Source organism: Pempheris klunzingeri, chromosome 3 (assembly GCF_042242105.1).
Source record: "Pempheris klunzingeri isolate RE-2024b chromosome 3, fPemKlu1.hap1, whole genome shotgun sequence".
NCBI lineage: Eukaryota > Metazoa > Chordata > Actinopteri > Acropomatiformes > Pempheridae > Pempheris > Pempheris klunzingeri.
The window spans coordinates 25,182,733-25,203,652 of NC_092014.1; the positions used below are offsets into that span (position 1 = coordinate 25,182,733).

General features: G+C 45.1%; 3 protein-coding genes across 4 annotated transcripts; 2 read left to right on the forward strand and 1 right to left on the reverse strand.

The window, feature by feature from the left end:
- The first annotated feature begins 1,066 nt into the window (after positions 1–1,066).
- On the forward strand, positions 1,067–5,764 carry slc43a3a (solute carrier family 43 member 3a). The gene is made up of 12 exons (XM_070828212.1): positions 1,067–1,256; positions 1,867–1,996; positions 2,283–2,329; positions 2,748–2,824; positions 2,931–3,023; positions 3,256–3,395; positions 3,487–3,586; positions 4,100–4,268; positions 4,359–4,466; positions 4,544–4,730; positions 5,307–5,430; positions 5,615–5,764. Exons 1-12 carry the CDS (start codon positions 1,067–1,069, stop codon positions 5,762–5,764), a joined length of 1,515 nt encoding a protein of 504 aa, XP_070684313.1.
- A 284-nt stretch (positions 5,765–6,048) lies between these two features.
- Positions 6,049–15,245, reverse strand: LOC139199384 (uncharacterized). 2 transcript variants are annotated; one of them, XM_070828449.1, is made up of 8 exons: positions 14,000–15,245; positions 13,813–13,910; positions 13,039–13,370; positions 12,839–12,903; positions 12,521–12,678; positions 12,085–12,261; positions 9,258–10,753; positions 6,049–7,833 (listed from the first exon to the last, which is right to left on the reverse strand). In XM_070828449.1, exons 1-8 carry the CDS (start codon positions 15,067–15,069, stop codon positions 7,138–7,140), a joined length of 4,092 nt encoding a protein of 1,363 aa, XP_070684550.1. In that variant the 5' UTR covers positions 15,070–15,245; the 3' UTR covers positions 6,049–7,137. The 2 variants fall into 2 exon arrangements, with proteins under 2 accessions (XP_070684550.1, XP_070684549.1); XM_070828448.1 differs by having other exon boundaries at positions 11,749–12,261.
- Positions 15,246–17,832: 2,587 nt separating this feature from the next.
- Positions 17,833–20,088, forward strand: ccdc175 (coiled-coil domain containing 175). Its single transcript, XM_070828556.1, has one exon. It carries the CDS (start codon positions 17,833–17,835, stop codon positions 20,038–20,040), a length of 2,208 nt encoding a protein of 735 aa, XP_070684657.1. The 3' UTR covers positions 20,041–20,088.
- Positions 20,089–20,920: the final 832 nt, after the last annotated feature.

Here is a 20,920-nt window from a genome sequence, read left to right on the forward strand (position 1 = left end):
GACAGACAAACTGCACCTCTTCCTGCAGTGCTTGTGCCCAGCAGAACAGTGTGGATGTTTGGACCAGCTGTCCGTTATTCGGTAAACCGTGTGAACCCACAGCAGCTATTGGCCGACAGAGACTGAGGTGAGTCGATTCAGTGTCTCCAGATGGAGAGAGACAGTTTATTGACATTATTCTCACACTGAAGACATCAGATGTGTAGTGATGTATGTTAAGGAGCCATGGGACGGTCACGCGTTCATCAGGGTGTCCTTTCCTACGGGTTGGTGTCCACGTTGCGCCATGTGTCAGCACGTGTGGATTAAGGAGCGTAATCTGGATTACAGTCAGCACCGCCTGGAGATAACGGTCCTCAGAGATGAGACATGGGATGTTTTTAAAGAGGAACACACCCCATAATTTACAGCACTGGATCCGCAAACACACTGGCAGAAGATGTATTTATCACAATTTAAAGACTCTGCTCAATATTCTATATGTTTATAGCACTGAGATGCAGAAGTTCAATGAAGGGATCATTATTACTAACATGTTCATGCAGAATGTTGATGCTAGAATTGGTCAACATGCAGCTGCTGATTTTGAACAGTGTATTTTCTTCAAGGAATGTATTATATTTCACTGACTTGATGCATTCATCTAACTGAAGGTAAATAGGAAATCTAACAGTCAAATCACTATAGGGGGGTAAAAAAGTATCATTTCCCTTCAAATGCAAGTACCTCAAAGTTGAAGCACACAACTTGAATAAAGGTACTTGGTTCATTCAAACAGTTTGAAATGCACCAGACAAATGAGTTTCATTTGAATGTAGAGCTTAGCTCTATATAGGGCTCTAACTGAGAGGTCTCTCTTTCTTACTCCTGTTTGTTTTTGGTCAGTAACCTTTGGTCAGAGACCTTTACTGCCCCACGCCTTGAAGGGAACTGTAAAAAACTGCTTTGAGAGGAATTAGAGGGACAGAAACCAGAAAAAAAGAGAGACAGCGACAGCAAGCTTCTCTGAGAACTAAACTAACGCTGGAGGTGGACCTGTTGAAGACCCGGAGAAGGGCCGTGAAGCATGCAGGGCTACGAGGCTGGGAACAGACTACGCTACAGGTTGACTCTGGCCTCGGGGATGCTGGAGTGTCTGTGTTTTGCCGGTGTGGTGTTTGGTTTCGCCTCTCTGGTATTCGTGCTGAAGGAGGATGGCTACTTCAGCGAGCTATGTGTCAGTGCCCCAAGTACCAACGGCACCCTGACCAAGGCAGGTGAGAAACTGGTGATCTGAAACACAACATGCACAAATACTGTCAGTTAATAGATGAGCTCCACAACACAGCCACCCCTCTGTCATCATTTAGACACGCCAGTGATCATCTAGTTTACTTAAGGAATCTAATTCCAACATTTCTTCTGCTTATCAGTGAACACAGTTTATTGTCCACCACCAGTTTGCTAAATGATATAAATTAGCTTGATACATTCAACCTCACAAGCTCATGTGACTGAACTACCACTACCACTGAACTACTGCTGCAGTATCTGAGCCCACTGCACGCTGTGCAAACAATGATTATTTAAGATCATAAAACTCTGAGATCTTTTGGTATACAGTTGGATTTTGATGTGTTTAAGTTTGCTAACTGTGTCCCAAAAGGCCAAATAGATTGTTGAATGAGAACTTATTTATTCTGACTGCAGTAGTGTACTAAATGTTTCTGTCAGAGGATAATGGCTAATCACTGCTAAATGCTGTTTTACTCAGTGATGGTCTGAAAATGTTTTACCTGTTTTTCTTTATGGATCTTGTTTGAAAATGTTTCTGCTGCACTTGCTTCCATGTCCCAAGCTTCTCTGTTCCGTTTATCAATTTTGCAGACTGCAGTAGGCAAGATGAGCAGTTCTCTCTGGTCTTCACCATCGCCTCCTTCCTCAACAACTTCCTCAATCTAGCCAGTGGTTATTTGTTTGATCGATTTGGCACCATGGTGACCAGGCTGCTGGGAGTGTGAGTTCATGTTATTTTTCTCTCTCCAACCACCAACAAAAAGGAAGAGGTTTTTATAAGGTGCTGGTTGTTTATCCAGGTTGTAGCTGACTGGCAAACTCAGAACTTAGCAGAAGTTCAGTGGGCAAAACAAGCAGCCAACAGTTTGAAATTATTCCATTCACGATACACAGGATCTTTATTACTAATGTGTACCTGAGCTTGCAGTTCAGTTATTTAAAGAGTTAAAATGAAAAGGTGGATAAATATGATGCTGCTCTAAATTCACTCCGTCTTCTTTCTCCAGGTCCTTGTACACAACAGGAACCCTTCTTGTGGCCTTCTCCAGTGCAGGCTGGTGCACACACGACCACACACGAGCACTCACAACACATACAGTATATCAAACCATAAAGTGACCGTTTCAAGATCACTAAGAATGTTCAACATCTAAAGCAAATGAATCAGCTTATTGTATTTTTATATTTAGAAGAGTTTTAGGACACCATCTTTAAAGTGCAGCGTTTCTTTTGTTTTCATTGTACATTATCTTTGTAAAATAGTCAGACATATGGTCTCCCATCCTAGGAGGGGAGTTTGTCCAAGTAGCTCCTTGTTTAGCTCATGAACAGTAGTTACTGTAAATAAGGTGCGTCAATCATATCAAACCCATATTTCATTCATTCACTCTGGTGTCTCGCACTGACTATGTGAGGGAAATGAGTACAGAAGTACCCTTGGTGTTTACAGGTAGTCTTCCACTGTCATGTAGCCTTTTCAGAGCTGCTGTTTCCTGCCTTGTCCTGCATTGCTGTGGGAGGAATTCTGCTCCTTCTAACTAACATGCAGGTGAATTTGGATTGTAATTTCTTAGAAATAACTTAGCATGGAAATATTCTCAATGGCCACAGTAAATCATATTTCAAACTGAATGGTGTCTCTGTATGTGCGGAAGGTGGGCAATCTGTTCGCTGCTCATCGCTCCACCATCATCACTCTCTACAATGGTGCCTTTGACTCCTCCTCTGCTGTGTTTCTCATTTTCAAGGTAAAAGAGTGCAGCCACACCAGTGGAGCAGTTGTCATAATGTGCTCTGGCAGCATCTGAAATGAATTACTAGACAGGCAGATGCAACTGAAACACATTGTTTGAGCTCATGTTGCTCTTTGGCATACATGTTTATTTTTATTTGAGCAGAAAACCACGTTTGAAACTTGTTCAAAAGGGTGATGATCTATATTCTTGGAGTTGAACCAAAAGATTTTCCTCTGCTTTCCAGGTTTTATATGAACAGGGAATTTCTCTGCGCTCCTCCTTCCTTGTTTTGTCCATGTGCAGCATCATACACCTGCTGAGGACGTTTCTGCTGATGCCCAGAACCCACATCCCTTACCCTCTGCCTCAGCACTACACTTATGGGTGAGAACACGTGCTTGGGAACAGCTACTGCATTTGGTCACGTAGATCAAGTTCAGGATGGAACATGACATTAACCTTTCTTGCTGTATAGATTGAACTGCAGAAAAGCTCACACTTACAATGTGGAGCAGTCTGAGAGGATGAGGGATGGTGTCATGACACTCTCACAGGAGTTTAGAGAGAGAGATAATGTGCCACCAGCACCTGAGGACGGGACTGAGGAGCCAGACTCAGGAAAAGGTACTGATCCTTCCATCACCTTCACATTCGCACTGTCAGGTGTGGATAGCATGGTTCATCAAGAAAACTTCACACAAATAATTTAATTCCTCTTTGCAGAAAAAATGGTGATATGACTGCTGTAACCATGTTCAGTATGAAAGAAACAACAAGGAAACACCCACTGCCTTGAAAACATCACTGTACCTTCAGCTGGCATGTAGTTACTGAGATGATGGCTAATGTGTAATTTAGAGGTGAACAAAAACACAGCGACATTTGTGATTTGAGTATCATACATAGAAATATGGGAATTTATTTGACTTTTTTTGACATTAGTGCTTTGTGTGTACGTCAGTGTGTGTGCTTTGTGTGTGTTGTGTTCATCCTTCAGTGTGTGTGCTTTGTGTGTGTTGTGTTTATCCTTCAGTGTGTGTGTTGTGTTCATCCTTCAGTGTGTGTGCTTTATTCGTCAAGTTTATCAGGTTTCATGTGAATTTCCACGTTTAGAGGTGAGTTTCCGGAGCTGTGTGCTGTCCTGGTTCTTCCTGTGCCACGTGTTGTGGTTGTCCATAATGCAGCTGAGGCACTACCTCTTCATTGGCACGCTCAACCCCATGCTCAACCGACTGGCCAACAATGAGCCCAAACTGGGTAACTCATCGTAGCAGTGACAGAAAACTGACTGTGATTGAAAGCCTCCTTTTGTCCTCCTCCTGACTTTTCCACCATGTCACCCCTCAGTGAGTCACTACACCAATGCCTTTGCCATGACCCAGCTGTGTGGAGTGCTGTGTGCTCCCTGGAATGGAGTCATCATGGACCGACACAAGGGGACTCCTCTGGCTCCTGGTACGTTAGTCACTGCTGTGTGTGTGTGCAGCAGAGGGTCTTTACTCAGTCCTTCTCTACCATTTGTCCTCCCGTAGGAGAAAGTGAGCAGGAGGCAGACCTGCGCTCCTCCTGTCTGTCCCTCTTCCTGACTTCCCTGCAGTGCCTGCTGTTCTCTGTCTGTGCCTCTGTGCCTGTCCTCCCCCTGCAGTACGTCACATTTGCCCTACAAGTCCTCAATCGCTCCTTCCTGTATGGAGGAAATGCAGCGTTCATTAGCATCGCGTGAGTAGCCATCACACACTGGGGGCCACTGAGACACTGTGACCTGATGTAGTTTAGTGTCTTTCAGGTCGTGATTCTTTTTGATACTGCAGTTTTCTTCTGTTTGGCATCACACAGGTCATCACCATAATGATCCAAACATTTTTCAGTTTTTGGGGCTGGCCCCTCTTTAAGGTGCGCTGTTGCTATGAAGACTATGAATTTGCATATTTTACTCCAGCTTCACACCAAACATGCAGGAGTGCAGACTTGGCGTCATCATTAATGCTGAAATGACACTGGACACAATCCACATTCCTCTGTAATTGTGAACTACAGGAGCCCTCCATCAGTTTCACACATGGAGAACCCCGTTAACTTGTAACATTTTAACAGAAAGCCTGAGGCAAAAACTTGAATTCTGAAGTTTAGAATACGTGAACAGTTACCAGGCTTGGCTGATTTAAAGAAAGATGCCATTGAGTTGCATTATGGCAACCATAAAAACTATATAATGACCTCCACTAAACATTTAGGTAATGGAGAACTACTGATCGGAGACATTATGATGAACTTGTGTCTCTCTCTCCTTCTCAGTTTTCCAGCCTGCCACTTTGGGAAGCTATACGGCCTGGTGATGTCCATGTCTGCTGTTGTCTCTCTGCTGCAGTACCCCTGCTTCGCCCTGGTCAAAGGAGCTCTCAGTGGAGACCCCTTCTTTGTAAGAACCTTTGAACTTTACATTACATTATATTTATCTAGCTAGTTTAACAAAAGAACTACTGGGTAAACATTCAGCCTTTTGGAGAGCACATTTGGGCAGAATTCGTTTTTATGAACAATCTTAGTTTGTGCCACCGTAACGGTCCGGATGTACTGATGGAAACCTGGTGTTTCTGTTACAGGTGGACATTGCTCTGACTGTCCTCACTCTGTTGGTGTTTATTCATCCTGTCTACACCTTCATCCACTGCAGGAAAGTAGCCTGTCACAGAGAAGACTGTGCCCAGGCCCAGGCTACTGCCGCTTCCAAAATGGCTGAAGCCATCTTATAGTTCTGGGGATAATCATACTAATCATCATAATCCTGTTTCAGTGTCTGTCTAGACATTTCACTTTTCAAGTTGTTAAATGCTTTTCCTGGAGGAAAAACACCATCTTACTTGACTGTAGAGTAGAAAAGTTGAAAATAGTGCTTACCATATTTTGTATGACTCGTTCTTTTTATCTAAGTGCACAGATGTCACTTCAAATGTTTTTACTGCCTGTGGAAACAGAGACGTGTTGTAATGTTTTGTGTCTCAAATGTGTTCATTGTTTGACAAAAAAAATTATATGATGATTTATAGTGCTTCATTTTATTTGAGTGCTTTTTTAATGTCCACATGTATTTGCTATGATGACAGTACACAATGTAGTGCAAAATAGTGGACTTAATGCCCTGTACACAGTACATCAGTGCTACTCAGGACTGAATAGGTGGGCAGTTAAAATAGTATGAGATAATATATTTTTTTAAATTATGACTTTACAGTAAGACATTAAAAGCAGCACATGACCACGAGCGTCACAGTCTACGACAGTACAGACATTGTGCTAATAAGCTTTATCCATTGTGTTAACAGTGTGTAGTAATGTAGTGCTTATACTGAGCTTCATACGAACATATGAAACCGTTTCACATGTCAGGTTACTCTAAACACTTCCACAATCACCTGAAGCATAATTTAAGTTCTACTTCACCGACAAAAAAAGCAGCATTAACTAAGGTAATAGCTAATATTCAGTCTTTGGAGGTTTTTTTCCACGATAAACTGATTCACAACACAAGTGGTAATGTAAAAGCAAAGGCACATGGTAGTAGTTACACACAATGCTACCATGGGAGACTTGTGTATGTTTTTACAGAACATCTACACACTTGTAATCAGTTATACATTTGTAAGAAACAAAAATGAAGGATAAAAAAATAGGATACGTACCAATTTACTGTATGATTGTATACAAAAGAGGTAAGGCACTAGGTGCTAGAAGATCATAAGAATAAGAGTCTGAGTATTCGGTCTTTCGCTTCAGTCTCCAGGAAATAAAAATAAAAACTGCCACTTTTGGGCAAAACGATGCATCTTTAAGTTGTAGTTTTTTTCAACTTTAAATTTGCTGCACAGGTATATCAGATTTCAGTCAATTCAACTTTAGCCAAATATGAAGCCCAGTCTCATCCCTGTGTTCCTAATGTGCACCTATGTCACCCTCTGCTGTTGTGGTGCTGTTGTGCTTTTCCTGTTTTTGTTCCCTCTTGCTAATCTTATGTCGGGGCTTTGGCTCATGTTCTGAATCAAGCTAACATTTAGATGAGGCTAAGTGTTACACATGAAGCTGAGGGGGTTAGATTCAGAGTGTGAAGGAATAAATGCTGTTAGTGTGTCTATGGGACCTTGTTAGGCCCACTGCTCTTGTTGTCATTCCAGACCGCTGTTTGCCCACTCTCCGTGGTCAGCATGTGGTTGTGGTGCAGAAACAAAATTGAGTCCAAACTTTCTGGTGGGATGTTGGCTCTCTTCTTGTACGTGGCCCCTGCTCCGTCCTGCACAAAGTCCTGTGCAGCGTTGCCTGCCACTGCCGGGGCAGCCAGGAAGGCTCGTGCAACTGTGGCCAGCTGTGGGAACTGCACTGCTTTCGTTCTCCACCACTGCAGGGGCTCCACCCCCAGCGAGGCCCCCTTGTCAGCCCTGAAGACAGACATCTCCATGTCTATGGACTCCTCCACGGAGCTCTGCCTGCTCCTGGGGGCAGAGCAGAACAGGTCTCCCAGAAGGAACTCCATACCAGAGAGCCCGCCCTGAGAGCCTGGATCTGCCTGCTCGCTCTCATCAGCTTCTGCTGCATCACTCTCTTCATCTTCATCTTCATCTTCATCTTCATCTTCAAGCTCTCTGAAGTTGATTGGGCGGGATTCTTTGAGGCGCTTGCTCCGTCTCAGGAAGTCATTCTCTGACTCCGGTGACCCAGGGGAGGGGCTTCTCTTACCCTGGCTTTGCTTCTTAACTTGGCTTCTCCTCATTTCCTCCTTCACAATCCTGACAGCCTCTTTCTTCAGCCAATCAAAAGTGGCTGTCTGCTCCTGGGAAGATAATCATGACAAAAAGGTTTAACTCAGTTACAGTCAGAGTATCCTTTGTCCAACACACATTATTACATCTATGACAATGATGAAAAAAGCAGCCTCAGAAGCTAATGTACTTCAGTCTCCCTGGCCAATACACCAAGCAGGATTGGCTAGGAAGAGGTCACATCAGAAGAGCTGGGTACACACAGGGATAGGATCCATATTTTGCTACCCTCATGTTGGGAAAATTAAAAGTATAAAAAGTATAGACTTAAACTAGCTACTAATTGTAAGCTTCACAACATGGTCATACTTCATACATACACATACTGTATATCATACATGGGGCACTTTTGGCATTATTGATTATACATACTGCAAAATTATCCTACAAATATGATAGTTATTGTTCATCCAGCAACACTGATCAAAATGGAAATAAAAAATTCCATTTCCAAGGTCAGGTACCTAAGCCACCAATCATGACCATTGTGTTAACCTCTCCCCCAGCAATGATCTCCACCAGCGACTACGTTTGGAGGGTCCTATCTTTACTTCTTTATAGGCTTGTGTCTGTTGTTGGGCTTCACCAGAAATGGTGAGGACTACATGTTTCTGTCTTTTGAACAAAGGACTCCCTCTCTGAACTCAGTTTCCCAGAGTCCTTTAGTTTCACACATAGATGCTAAATGCAACCCCAAACGCAGCTTTACAGCCACAATTGGCCAGTGTAAGACACATGATGCTACAACCTCAGGACACAAAACCAGATCAATCGATCTAAGCTAGGTTCGGTGTCTTGTCCAAGGACACTCCGACATGGGACTTTGAGGAGCCAGGGACCGCCAATCTTCCTATTTATGGCAAACCCATTCTACATCTGAGCCACAGCTGCCCATTTGTAAAAAAAGAAAAAGTGTTCGTGCTCCGACAAGCACGTCAGTATTCATCTACATTACTTTGTGCAGTTACAGGTTAGAAGCTCTGTCTAACTCTATTGGATCTAGGGAAGGCCCGCCTGCTTTACCAGAGACAACATGACGCATTCAAACACAGGAGAGTCCTCATCCTTCAACAACAGTTACCTTGAAACGCTAAAAGGGAAAATTGTGATACAAACGTGTACGCTAATTGGTTTATGTTACGATGAAATAACAGCCTGTTCTTACATTTATCTTTATCATACATATACTACGAGGAGTAACTAGCTCTGCACTGCAATACAATTTAGTTTTTTTATTTCCATATCTTCTATATGAATCAGCCTCAGTCTTTTAGCATGATATCACTGTAAAATTAGTCAGCTGAAAACATTAAAAAGTCACCTGGAAACAAGAGCCATCATTAGTTTAATGACCTTGCTAGCTCAAGTTAAGTGACAGAGCAGAGCAGGGGTTAAGCCTACAGGAAATTCCCTGCAGTTTAACTTTATGACTCACCTTCTCCTCCATGAACCCCAGCCCATGGAACTGTGGGTCGAGGGAACATGCCACACACAGAACCTTGTTGACAGTGGGGTTGTCGTAACAGCTCGCCAAGTTCCGCCTCATCATCCTCTTTACGTCCTTCAGGATGGATGATGAATCTCCTGGCCGCGACACAAGGTGGCGGGAGAGCAAGCCAATGAGAATGGGTTTGATGAGGGACAGACGGGGGAATGCCTCCTTGGCAAGAGTTCGACATGCTACATCCAAAGGTTTAAGGACCAAACACAACTCCTCCAGAATCTTCCACTCAGATCGTAGAATTATCATGCTTGGTGAAGAGGTGCTGGAGGTTGAGTTTGCATGGCAGCAGCCAGATGAACTGGAATCTGAAGCAGCGTCTTCTTTAGAAAAGCCCTCACCTTTAATCTCTTTTATCATGTCACAGAAAAGGCTTTTGTGTTTGATGAGCATGCTCAGTAGAGGGTAAAGCTTATTCCATGTTGGGCGGCTGTGAGCCCATGACTTTAGCTCTACCAGTTCTTGTTTCATCAGCGTCTGCAGCAGATTCTGGGTGTGGTGCTGATAGGAACTTTTGCTTGGAGCAGGTGGCAAGAACAGGATTGACAGAATACCCTGAAACTGGTTTAGGGTTTTGGAAATGACGGGGTATGACATTACTTCTTCAACGCAGCCTTGCACAGCGCTGAAGAAACATGGCACAGATGGTAGTCTGTCACTAGAAAGGCCATGCTCTGAGCCATGTGGTTCCTCCGGTGACCTGGAGTCATCCCTCTCGAGAAACGTTGTTGAGTTTGGGTGAGGAACACTTCCTGCTGCCTCTCCACCTTTCTCACTCTTTGTTGGCCCCAGCCTGATCTGGTTCCTTCCCGACCCTCCTAGTAACACCACATTAGGATGGGAGATACCCCACTCCTGGGCCATCACTTTTACGTGAGTCTCTACTGTCCGAAGGCTGTAATCTTTCACTCCACTCTCTGTCAGTCTTTGGGTTGCAAGAGCGAGGTTCTGAAAAGTAAAATTACAATCTATGTAATGTGCCCAGAGGGTGAGGTACCTCTCGGTGTTGTCCTGCCAGTTGTGGAACCAAACATCTGCACTTAAAGTGACAAAGTGAGGAACTTCCCTCAGATGGCTGGGAGGTCGCCCACGTCTCCTGGGCTCAAACTCGATGGGAGCAGTGTGGTCGGATATTTCCTCATTTTCTCTGCTTGCCATTCTCCTCCTCAACAGCTGAGCCAGGCTCGTCTTGCCTTTGGCGTGGTGTTCTTTCAGGAGGTTCTCCAGCTGACAAGATGATGGCAGGTCTTTGTAGGAGGGCAGCAGGGTGTGGATCAGCTGTTTGAAACCTTTGCCTTCCACCAAAGCAGGGGACTGGAGATCCATGATGAGAAAGTTGGCGATGGCGTCAGTCACATGAGCAGACAATAACAGGGGGAATGTACTGACCAAGCCGCTGCCAACCACTATTGACTGTGAGCGCTGTTGACCTTTTGTGAAAAAGAACCAATCTTCAATCAGAAAAGAAGCTTAAACAGTTTGACAGCACATTTTTACAAAGCCTGTTTAAGCTCTACATCAGTTATGACCTACTTCACATAAACCTGAGCTCACATTTTGACAGAGATTTTTAAACAGCTGCAGAAGCTCTTCTTTTTTTTGCCATGCTAGCAACACGGCTCTGTGGAAGTCTTAGTCGGACACAATGAAATATCTTAACAACTACTGAATGGATCCTGAGGAATGTTGTAATATCAGAAATGTGCTCCACACATTACTGTCCCCCACACACGATGGATCCTAATAACTTTGGTGATCCTCTGACTTTCCATCTTGTCCCATCTTAAGGCCAAAATTTTCTGTTGCCTAATATTGTAGTTTATGATATTTTCAGAACTACTGACAATCCCTTCTGCCTTAGGTATAAATTCTTTGCGACAACAGCTGCTGATTTAGCAAATCTTATCATGGTTGCACACTAAACTAAGATGGTAAACATTAGACCTGCTTTACATTGTATACTGTGAGCATGTTGCCATGATAGTGTTAGAATTTATCTCACTGCACTGTTATGCCGAAATACCACCTCACAGAGCTGCCAGCATGTCTGTAGACTCTTAGCTTTGCTGTGATTTTGGCCATCATTCCTTTTAGAATTGATTAATAACGGAGATCAGGGAACACATCAGATAAAGAAGTCCAAGTATACAAAAAAACAAGCAGTCAGACAAGTAGACATGTAGTAACAAAAACTTATTTGAACTGCACTTTCACCTTCTATATTATATTATATTCTATATATTTGCTGGTACCCCAATGTTCCCAGAGTCACTAGGGATGTTACAAACATCCCTAGTACAAATACAGGAGTTTAGATTATTTAGCTTGGCCCTTCGTTAGTTTACAGACTGTCTGACAGCAGCATTCACTCTGGTTAATACAATGGTATCGTGACTGATAAAATTGATGGTAAGGTACTAGTTACCTGCTGCCAGATGACTCCTGTCCTTGTGACTGTCACGTGGTCTGATGTGGTGCTTGTTGGTCAGATGGCTCTGGAGATCTGATGCCCCCCCTCCACAGCCTACGTGTTCCATACATAGCTTACACACCACAATGCTCCGGTCCAGAGGCCGGCCGGTTGGATCTGGTTCAAACCCAAAAAAGTACCACGGGCTGTTCTGCGTGGGATTTGGATGACTCAGCAGTTTCTTGGTTCCAGGCATAAAAACGTATTTTTCCAATGGGTGGGGGTTAGGGGACGGGAAGGAGATCAGGGAGGAGGAGGGGAGAGCAGAGGCAGATATGCCAGAATCACTACCTGCGTCTGGGTTTGACATTGTCGTCACGTCACTGATCACTGGCATGGGGCTCTGTGATTGGCTGCGGTCTGACCAAAGGGAGGAGCTGCTGGGCTCAGGAAGGGTGACCAATTGGATGTCCCGCAGCAGGCGCAGAACCATCTCCTTGTCTCCAACTTCACGTTTCACATTGTCACCTGTAAACAATTAGATTCCTCCTGAATGAATGATGTGTGAATGAGGATGTGATGGAAAAGCACTTTGAGTAGTTGAAATGACTAGAAAGGTATATAAAGGCTATACAAATACAGACCTTTTACCATTTAAACATCACCATAATACGGTGGGTGGGATGTTGGCCAAGTTAAATTTAAGTCTGCAGCCTGAAGAAAATGAATGTGGACATGAAAACCTTAAAGACCTGCATCATATCATTGCATACTTCAGTGAACTCACCCATCCCGAGGCCCAGTAAGTTGGCATAATCCTTGCCGATCCAGACCCTGAGCTCCCCTCCCTCTGCGATAGCCTGGGAAACCCTGTAGTAGATGTGACGGTAAAACTGGAAGACGACCAGGTTGTGCTCCTGCTCACTGCTGGTATATGTTACATACCTGTAACAGAGCAAACAGCCGTAGTCTATAACAGGGACCAGGAAAATTAACTCTGTCAAACAAATGCCAAGACAGAAACAAATTCCCCACAAAAGTGACTGAATGCAAAACCACGACTAAAACTAGGAAACTACATTGAGAGGGAAATGTTACTGCCCACCTCATCCAGTTAGATTTGTTTTCATCAGAAGCATCAACGTAGACAAAAGCAGCATCATCCCTGATCTGGAAATGGGAGCAATATATGTGTCAGCTATGACCAGTTCTACATGGAATTTGTCCTGGTTATCAACACAAGTCTTAAATTACATCATGGATTCCAAACAGCCTCTGTACATCCACTCAAACCAGTCTACTTACAGCCCAGGCATATCTGAGGTTGGTCGGCATTTGTCCTTTGCACACTTCTCCTACAAATGGCCCAAACATGACGCCCTGCTGAAGGTGACACTTTGCATAAACCCTCATCTCTCCCATCTGCTCCTCGCCAGAAGATCCAGAACCTGACATTCCAGAGCCAATGTCCCCACACAGGCACAGGCAGGAAGGCAGGGACAGCACTGCCCGGGAGGGGCCACTGTGGAGCCACGGCTCTCCAGGCGGCAGCACAGCATCTGGGACATAGTTCTGGTTCGAAGCACTCTGCAGAAACGGAACCTCCTCGAAGAACTCTTCATGGTTCAGATCCAAACCTGGAGAGGCAAAAAGTTAGAGAAAGAAACCGTCAAATACAGATTTCAGCTGAGATGTAGACATCCAGATGAGAATGTTCACTGTTTTTTTTTTTCTTCTAAGTAACAAAACAGAGATTATGGAATTAATCAACACAGGAAATAGAGACAAGACCTTTTTGTGACTGCAATAGAATGTGACTGTTACTGTACAATATTAGACATATTATGTTATAGTAAATACACAACATTTTGCACATTGTTTGGACTGATTTTATTTAGAGTTTCTTTAGCGTGTTGTGTCCAGTGTCACATTCTTTCATCCTAACTTTCTATAGACATTTATCTCAACACTTCACCCAGACTGTAATCACTAAGATAATGACTCCATTGCAGCAGTGGTGCAGAATGTGAATGCTGGAGTGAACTTCTGTTAGGGATGCCCACTTGTCTGGTGGCAGACCTGCTGGGCCAGCTGAATCGCTCTCTTGCAACATCTCGCTCCGCTGCTTATGGTTCCCCAAGGCTAGCGTCTGGACACTTTGGAGGGATCTTTCAGACCTGTTGTAAAAATTATATTGAAGTAATTTCAGCAGGTGTCACAAAACACGTGGACATGAATTTAGCAGGGGTGGATGCGTTCATCCTACCTGTGCACGCTGACAGGAATCACTTCTCTCCTCTCCAGTCCCGCATCACACAGTTGGTGAAAGGGTGTGCTTCTTATGCAGTGATTGGTATAAATGACTGATGTGCCTGCTTCTTTACACATGCGAGCCAGCATTGAGCCCAGATAATTGACCCCTAGAGGAACATGGCTGTACCACATGTCATCCGTTGGCTCCTTACTCGGCTGCAAGTAAAGGGCGGTTGCGTTGGGTGGGAGCTTGCTGAGGTACTTTAAAAGAGACGTAATGGGACAGAATTCATGGCCTGGCTTCTCAAACATAAAGCATCGGTCCTTCTCGCTATGATTTTTCGTTTCATCAGCAAAGGATAAAATGCAGTATCTCAATCCCCTCTCATCTTTCCTGATCACAAATGAATCTGGCTTTAGGTTCCTGTTGGCCTGCTTTCCTCTGCGGCCAAAATGTACCTGTACATCAAACCAGACTTTGTTCAGAAGTCCCCTGGGAAAACTGGTGTCCATCACACGCGAGTGTCTGAGGACGTGGATGTCATCAGGAGACAGCGCCTGGTGGTGGGATGTTATGTCTCGACCGGACTTCCTAATTCTCTTGAGCATTCCCAAGAACACCTTGTTGGCTGAGGTGAACTCAGGATCTCTCATGAGGCACACGGGGCGGCTCGCAGGAGGCTCTTTGAAGTAACGGTTCAGTCCAGCTCTCAGTGCAATATAACTGGCAATCCCATACAGCTCCCCTTTACTGTTTCGTACTGACCCATAGAAGCGTCTCAGCAAACCGTTCAGCTCAGTCTTCTCCACTGTATTCAGGTCCACCTGCAGCCCCTGGACCTCAAGCCAGCCAAGGAAACAATTTACAGCCCATGTTGTCTGCTTCTTAGTGAGCTTACTTATTTCAGTCCTGCTGTCTTCAACCTCCTCCAACTCCAAGTCTGAGACCACTGCATGTCTACAAATGTCGGTGGTATTTTCCTCACACTCTCCCTCTTCTTTAAGTATGAGTTCCTCTTTCGTTTTCATATCTGGTTCAAACAAACCAAAACTGTCACGAGGGTCCCTCACGTCTGCGTTCATCTTGTTAGCTACAGTTGGCAGCGGTGGGACACACGTAGAGTGAAGCGGCCATGTAAACACAGCGGAGGGTTACCGCTTCAGTAGTCAGGTCCTGGTGCTATACGGTCATTTTACCACAGTCATTATCAGCCTGTAATGAAGAAACGACTCAGTTGGTTTACTAAAAGGCTTTTAAAACACAAAAGATGGCGGCCCTAACTGACCAATCACTGCTCCAGCCGCATACCTCGTTATTCACGACATATGACACCAATGAGAACACAGCAACATGACCCGTAACCATTTATGCTAGATCTCAAAAACCTTACACTCCAGTATATGTCCGTCCGCTACCCACAATGGACTACGTGAATGACTGTTTTGGTGATACCATGACAACAACAACAAGGGTGTGCAGCTGTCGTAAATAATGTTCTCTGCGCCTGCGTACAAGCCTCGTTTGGTGTTTTTAAACGTGTGTTTACATCAGCACTCCACACGCCGGAAAGCAAGTTGCGATAAATGTAGTGTAGAATGTGTGAGTGGCGCTGAAGGGGACTCGGAAAAGAGCTTCGGTGTAAAAGCGCTGACGTTAGAGAGCCACCTGTTTACTGACACACTCTGTTTCACCAGGAAACTCAATGAACCGGTGACACTGCAATGGATTACCTTGAATGTATACACCCATCATCGACGTGACAGTCACATCACTTCCGTGATACAACATGAATCATTTCAGGACTCAACTTTGACTCACACTTCACATTCACAGATCCTGCAGTGAAAGCAGAATACCTTGAGCCTCACACAAAACTCCGGAGGACGAGGAAGAAGTGGTCTCGAAAAAATCTGCACGATGTCGACGTCTCAGGTGACTTCTTAAATTCGTGGTATTTCCACCTTTAGCAAGCACTATTTTTCGGCATAAACGACACACGGCCTCGCCAGAGTTAAGAGGTTGTCCCTTTTCATCTGCTTTCAGGCCGAAGTACAGCCACACAATGGACTTGCTCCTGGGTTTACTGATCAGGTCCATATTCATATGGCCTGTCTTCTGCTGCTGCACAACTTCCGCTTCTTGTTCTTCTGTGGTTTTGCTGGAGGACTGCACACCAACATCAAAGGCGCATGCTGCCACCTTCCGTATCGGAGCGTGCCGCTGCAGGAGTCACCGTGGGTAGAAAGGACCCCACGCCCGCTGAATGAGTGGCACTTATCGTGTTTCTGATGAGGGGAACTGTGTATGTGTGGGTCTCTTTAATGTCTGGTACTAACTTGGTATCTTCCCTGGAGCCTTGCTTCTTTTGGTTGCTGTTTGTTTTGTCTCTCTCTAAAGAATAAAGATAGATGGATAGATTGATTTATTGATTTATTGATTGGTTGAAAAAAAACGTGCGACTCACATTCATACCACTATGACCGAAATTGTGAACACAATTGAGGACAACTACGACATGTTAATGGCAAATATTCCATCTTCTATTACGTTTCGTGACCTGTGCTAATCATGGATGTATACTGAGAAATACTGGGCCAGTTGAGGGTGTAACAAAAGTCCAAAAACGTGGCTCTCGGGATGGCGAGAATGAGTGATGTCACTTCTATCTTATTTATTTCTATGTCTTCATCTGTGCAACAACTACACCCCACTGCAGGGTTGCCAGGTCTTTCTGTTCATTGACCCACACAGCCTTTCAGTGGATTCACCATTCAAAAAAGTGTGACCATAAAAAAATATGTATGTATTATATATGTTTGCTTTAAATCAACTTAAATCCATGACTGAATTACCACCTGGTTAAAGCATACCGCTGACTCACTGTGTGGCAATTGGGTTTTTCTAAAGTTGAAGCTCTGCCTTGTGCCTTGACCTGTATCAAGATTTAGGCTACGTTTAATATCTTTATCATTTTAGCTGATTGCCCTTGAATGCTGCATATTAAAAACATATATAATTAATCTATTTACCACAAATTAACAGAGACACGGCAGACCTGAAGAATATTTAGCAGCAGTCGGATGTCTACATAGAAGTGGTGTAGGGAGAGATATAAGGGCTATATGAGGAGAACTGCACTCTGATGGACATATAGACCACCTAGAGATACGTTCGGACCAGTAGAGATGTTGTGTTGTGATGTTGTGGCTCTTTTGAATATGTAAAATACACACAAAGTCAGCAAAGGCTCATCCCGTTTACGTCAAATCTTCAAACCTGGCAACATGGAGGCTGTTGCCCCCACAGCCTGCTGCTCTCGTTAGCTGTCACATCCACGTACGGCCGCTCAGCAGGTGAGTGGGACTCGTGTTTTCAGCCCATTGATTCTTTCACACAACGGGTGGGGCAGTTGTTTCTGAATGTGTGTTCAGGAGTTACTACATCTTTCAGGTAAGACGGAACCCTCCACATACATTTAAATCTCGGTATTTTCACCATGACGACCTCACGCCACGCACGCTTCAGGTAAATACATGTAAGTTTATGGACACTGAGCTTTAGCTTAGTCTCGTGCGGTTAGCTTGCACCATCTGTAGCGACAGGGTCTCTTCGCTTCACGTGCTGGCCATTAGCTTTCGCGTAGCCGCTGCTAACAGCGTATTAGCCTCTCCGGCTTGCCGTAGCATGTTGTCTCCTTCGTGGTGGTGGTGGTGGTGGTGGTGTTGCTATGGCAACCGCACTCACAAGTCGTTGGTGGTAGAAATGAGCTGAACCCTGTACCTGCGGACACACCTTCGAGCAAAAGACACGCAGACACTTGAAACACACGCACTTTGATGACTAAGATGGCGTCCTGTCTGGTCCCAGACTTCCCGGCCGTCATGGTGGCTCTCGAGCATCTAAAAGAAGTGGACAAGCAGCTGAAAGAGGACGGAGCTCCTTTCTCACTCGAGGCCAGCTTCCACTTGGCAGAGATAACAGCTGCTGTCACTGAGCTGGAAGCGGAGCGGCGCGCTGCTCACGAACATTTAGAGGTGGAAACCATAGAAAACAGCAAGCTCAGACACCAGATCAACAATGTCCGGGAGAGAATGAGCCAGGACATCATGGAAGACGTGGCAGCAGCCCGGACATCTAATGCTGACGAGATGGAGCAGTTGCACAAAGACCTCAACACAGTTTCTCAGCAGCAAGAAACCACTGTGAAGAGGCAAGAGATCCTCTATAGACAAAACGAAGCGCTGCACGCAGAGCGAGAGCCGGTGATGGCCGAACACAGAGACATCATTGCTGTTCTCAATGATCAGATCACCTTCAAGTACAGCCTGCAGATCCAGCTGGGTCAGATACGGGAGCAGATAGAGGAGCTGAAGTCTTGCACGGCTGCTGTCGAACAGGATCAAATAACGCTGCAGCAGAACATGGAAGTGGAGCGCGAGGCTTCCACTATGAAGAAGGACAAGCTATCCAGAGAAGTGGAGCAGGTGGAGGGGAGATTCAAGCATCAAAAGCAGGGGATTGGGCTGAGCCAGAGTGAGCTGAAGAGAGTTAATGACAAGAAAGGAGAAACTTACAATCATCAGGCCAAGCTTACGATTCACACGGCCAAGCTGGAGAGCAGTTTACGCAGGCTAAGTGCATCACGGTGTCAGTGTGAGGGACAGCTGGGAGGGGAGACTCAGAAGTTCCAAGATCTAAGGCAGCAAGGAGAGAGGCTGAAGAAGGAGTTGTGCGAGTTAAGGGATGCCTTCAGTGCTGCTGTCCAGAGCCTTCAAGAGGAAACTGCTATAGTGGAAGGTAAAATGGAGGAGGGTCGAGCATCAACATCAGTCCATCAAGACTCCCTGGCACAAATATATGAATTATTCAAGCGCCAGCACGATGAAGAGACCGAAGTACAGACAGAGTATCTCCACGTCTCACAGCAGCTGGAGCGATCCAAGCTGCAGCTGGAGGAGCGCATTGCATCCATAGTCAAACACGGCAAGGAGGTCAATGAGATGGACAAGCAGGTCAGAGAGCTCCTGGAAGCTGACACAATCAACAAGCGAGTGTTTGAGAAGAATCAGGAAGAGATGTGCAGTAACGTGGATATGGAGAAGAAGAACATTGGCCGTTTGAAGGAGGAGAAGAGACACCTAACAAGGCTCTTGGAGGAGGCAGGGAGGAAGCAGGAGGAGCATGTGACGAAAATGACCTCCGATATCAACAGCACCAGAAGGAGGTACCAGGGGCTTCTACAGGAGGAGGCCGCACTGCAGCGGCATCAGCCTAAGAGCGCAGATGCTGAGATGCTGATGAGCCATGTGACCCAGTGTGAGGTGGAGTACAGACAGAAAGAGACTAAACACCATGAGGAAATAGTGTGGTACACTGCAATGACAGACAGTATTGCCAGGAACAACGAAGAAAAGCAGAAGGAGATGGAGAAGAAAGAGGAGATGCTGAAGGATGTTGAAGCAAAGTGGGAGGAAGAGCAATACAGGCACCAAAGATTGAAAGGACTGACCTCTGAACTGATGAGGAAGAGGAAGGATCTGGAGCAGTCCATTCAGGTGCTGAAGGAAGAAACCAGCTCTGCGCTTCAGCCAAAAGAGAAGCTGAAGGCTGAGCTGGAGGAGCTGCGAGCGATCTACATGGACACGCTGGACGAACAGGCCTCCGAGCTGAGAGCTGTGGAAAGGAGCATCTATGACCACAGAGTGAAACTGGAGCAGGTGAGCATGGAGAACAGCAGGCTGCGTCTCTGGGTCACACAGATGACTGAAGGCGTCGGCAAAGCCCGGGAGAACAAAGCCCGATACTGGCAGCAGGGTCACCAGTCCAAGCAGGACTCAAAGGCCTTGACTGAAAGTTTACAGGAAGCATGGAGAGAGGATCTGCTGGTGACCAAGAACTGTCAGAGCAGCGATAGTGTTCTGTTGGGGTCAATAAACACCATGTTGAGCCATCTGAAGGCCAGGAGACAACAGTTAGGGGATGTCAGCACACTTCTACACCAGCAAATGTTAGATTTCAGCAAACGACTGGGAGATAAAAGCACTGTAAGGTAGCTGAACTGACTCTCCAATTCTGACCTGTCACGTCTGACACAAACTGTATGCAACGTTGGCTTTAAAACCTTTCAATAAACCTCACAGCAACAAGAAAATGGCATGAAGTTGTGTCTTTTTTTTTTATTTTATCCAAGCTCATACATATAAAATTGAACTTGGACTTGAGTGAGAAGCTTTCAGACTGGGACATTTTCACTCTTTAGACATTTATCACAACCCTTTGACTTCATAGGTGTCCATCACAGGTGTCAGTGATAACGTGATGGCCATGAATCTCAACGACTGTTGATGTTAATCTTTCTTTTTCATAGATATTTTCCCACAAGAATCTTTCTTTTGCTGCAACACGGCAGGAAAAGCACTGGTCTAAATAATCAAATGCATAATGGCTGAATTCCATTTAGCTGCTTCAGTTTCAGGGGCTTGGTATTGTTAGTACTGACTTTGCTGACTGATCCACTGAGTATTTAGACTAAGTCTAAGACTAAGACAAAGAAAACAAGCTTTTCCTCTGTGTCAGCCTGTAGTCACACATAGTTTTTCTGCTTTTTCCTATTTAAGATATATTTGTAGACCAAACCAAACAAAACGATCACACCAAAACAAGAATAATTTTCCGTCTGTGTAATGAATATCGGCTTCAGTTTTTTTCAGTTGGTCTTTGAGTGGCTCCGACCAGCAGGCGGCAGGAGGGAGTTAGGCTGCTCCATACTGTGACCTTGCTCTGAAGCTAGAGGGTGAAGCAGCCTCCCACTTCCCTGTGAACACAACCAGGCGGCACGTGTTGTTCGAAAGGTACATTCCCTACATCTGCTGTGTCACATACTGTGAGAACAGGTGGAAAACAAGTGGGCGAGAGGGGGCCAGTAGGCAAGAA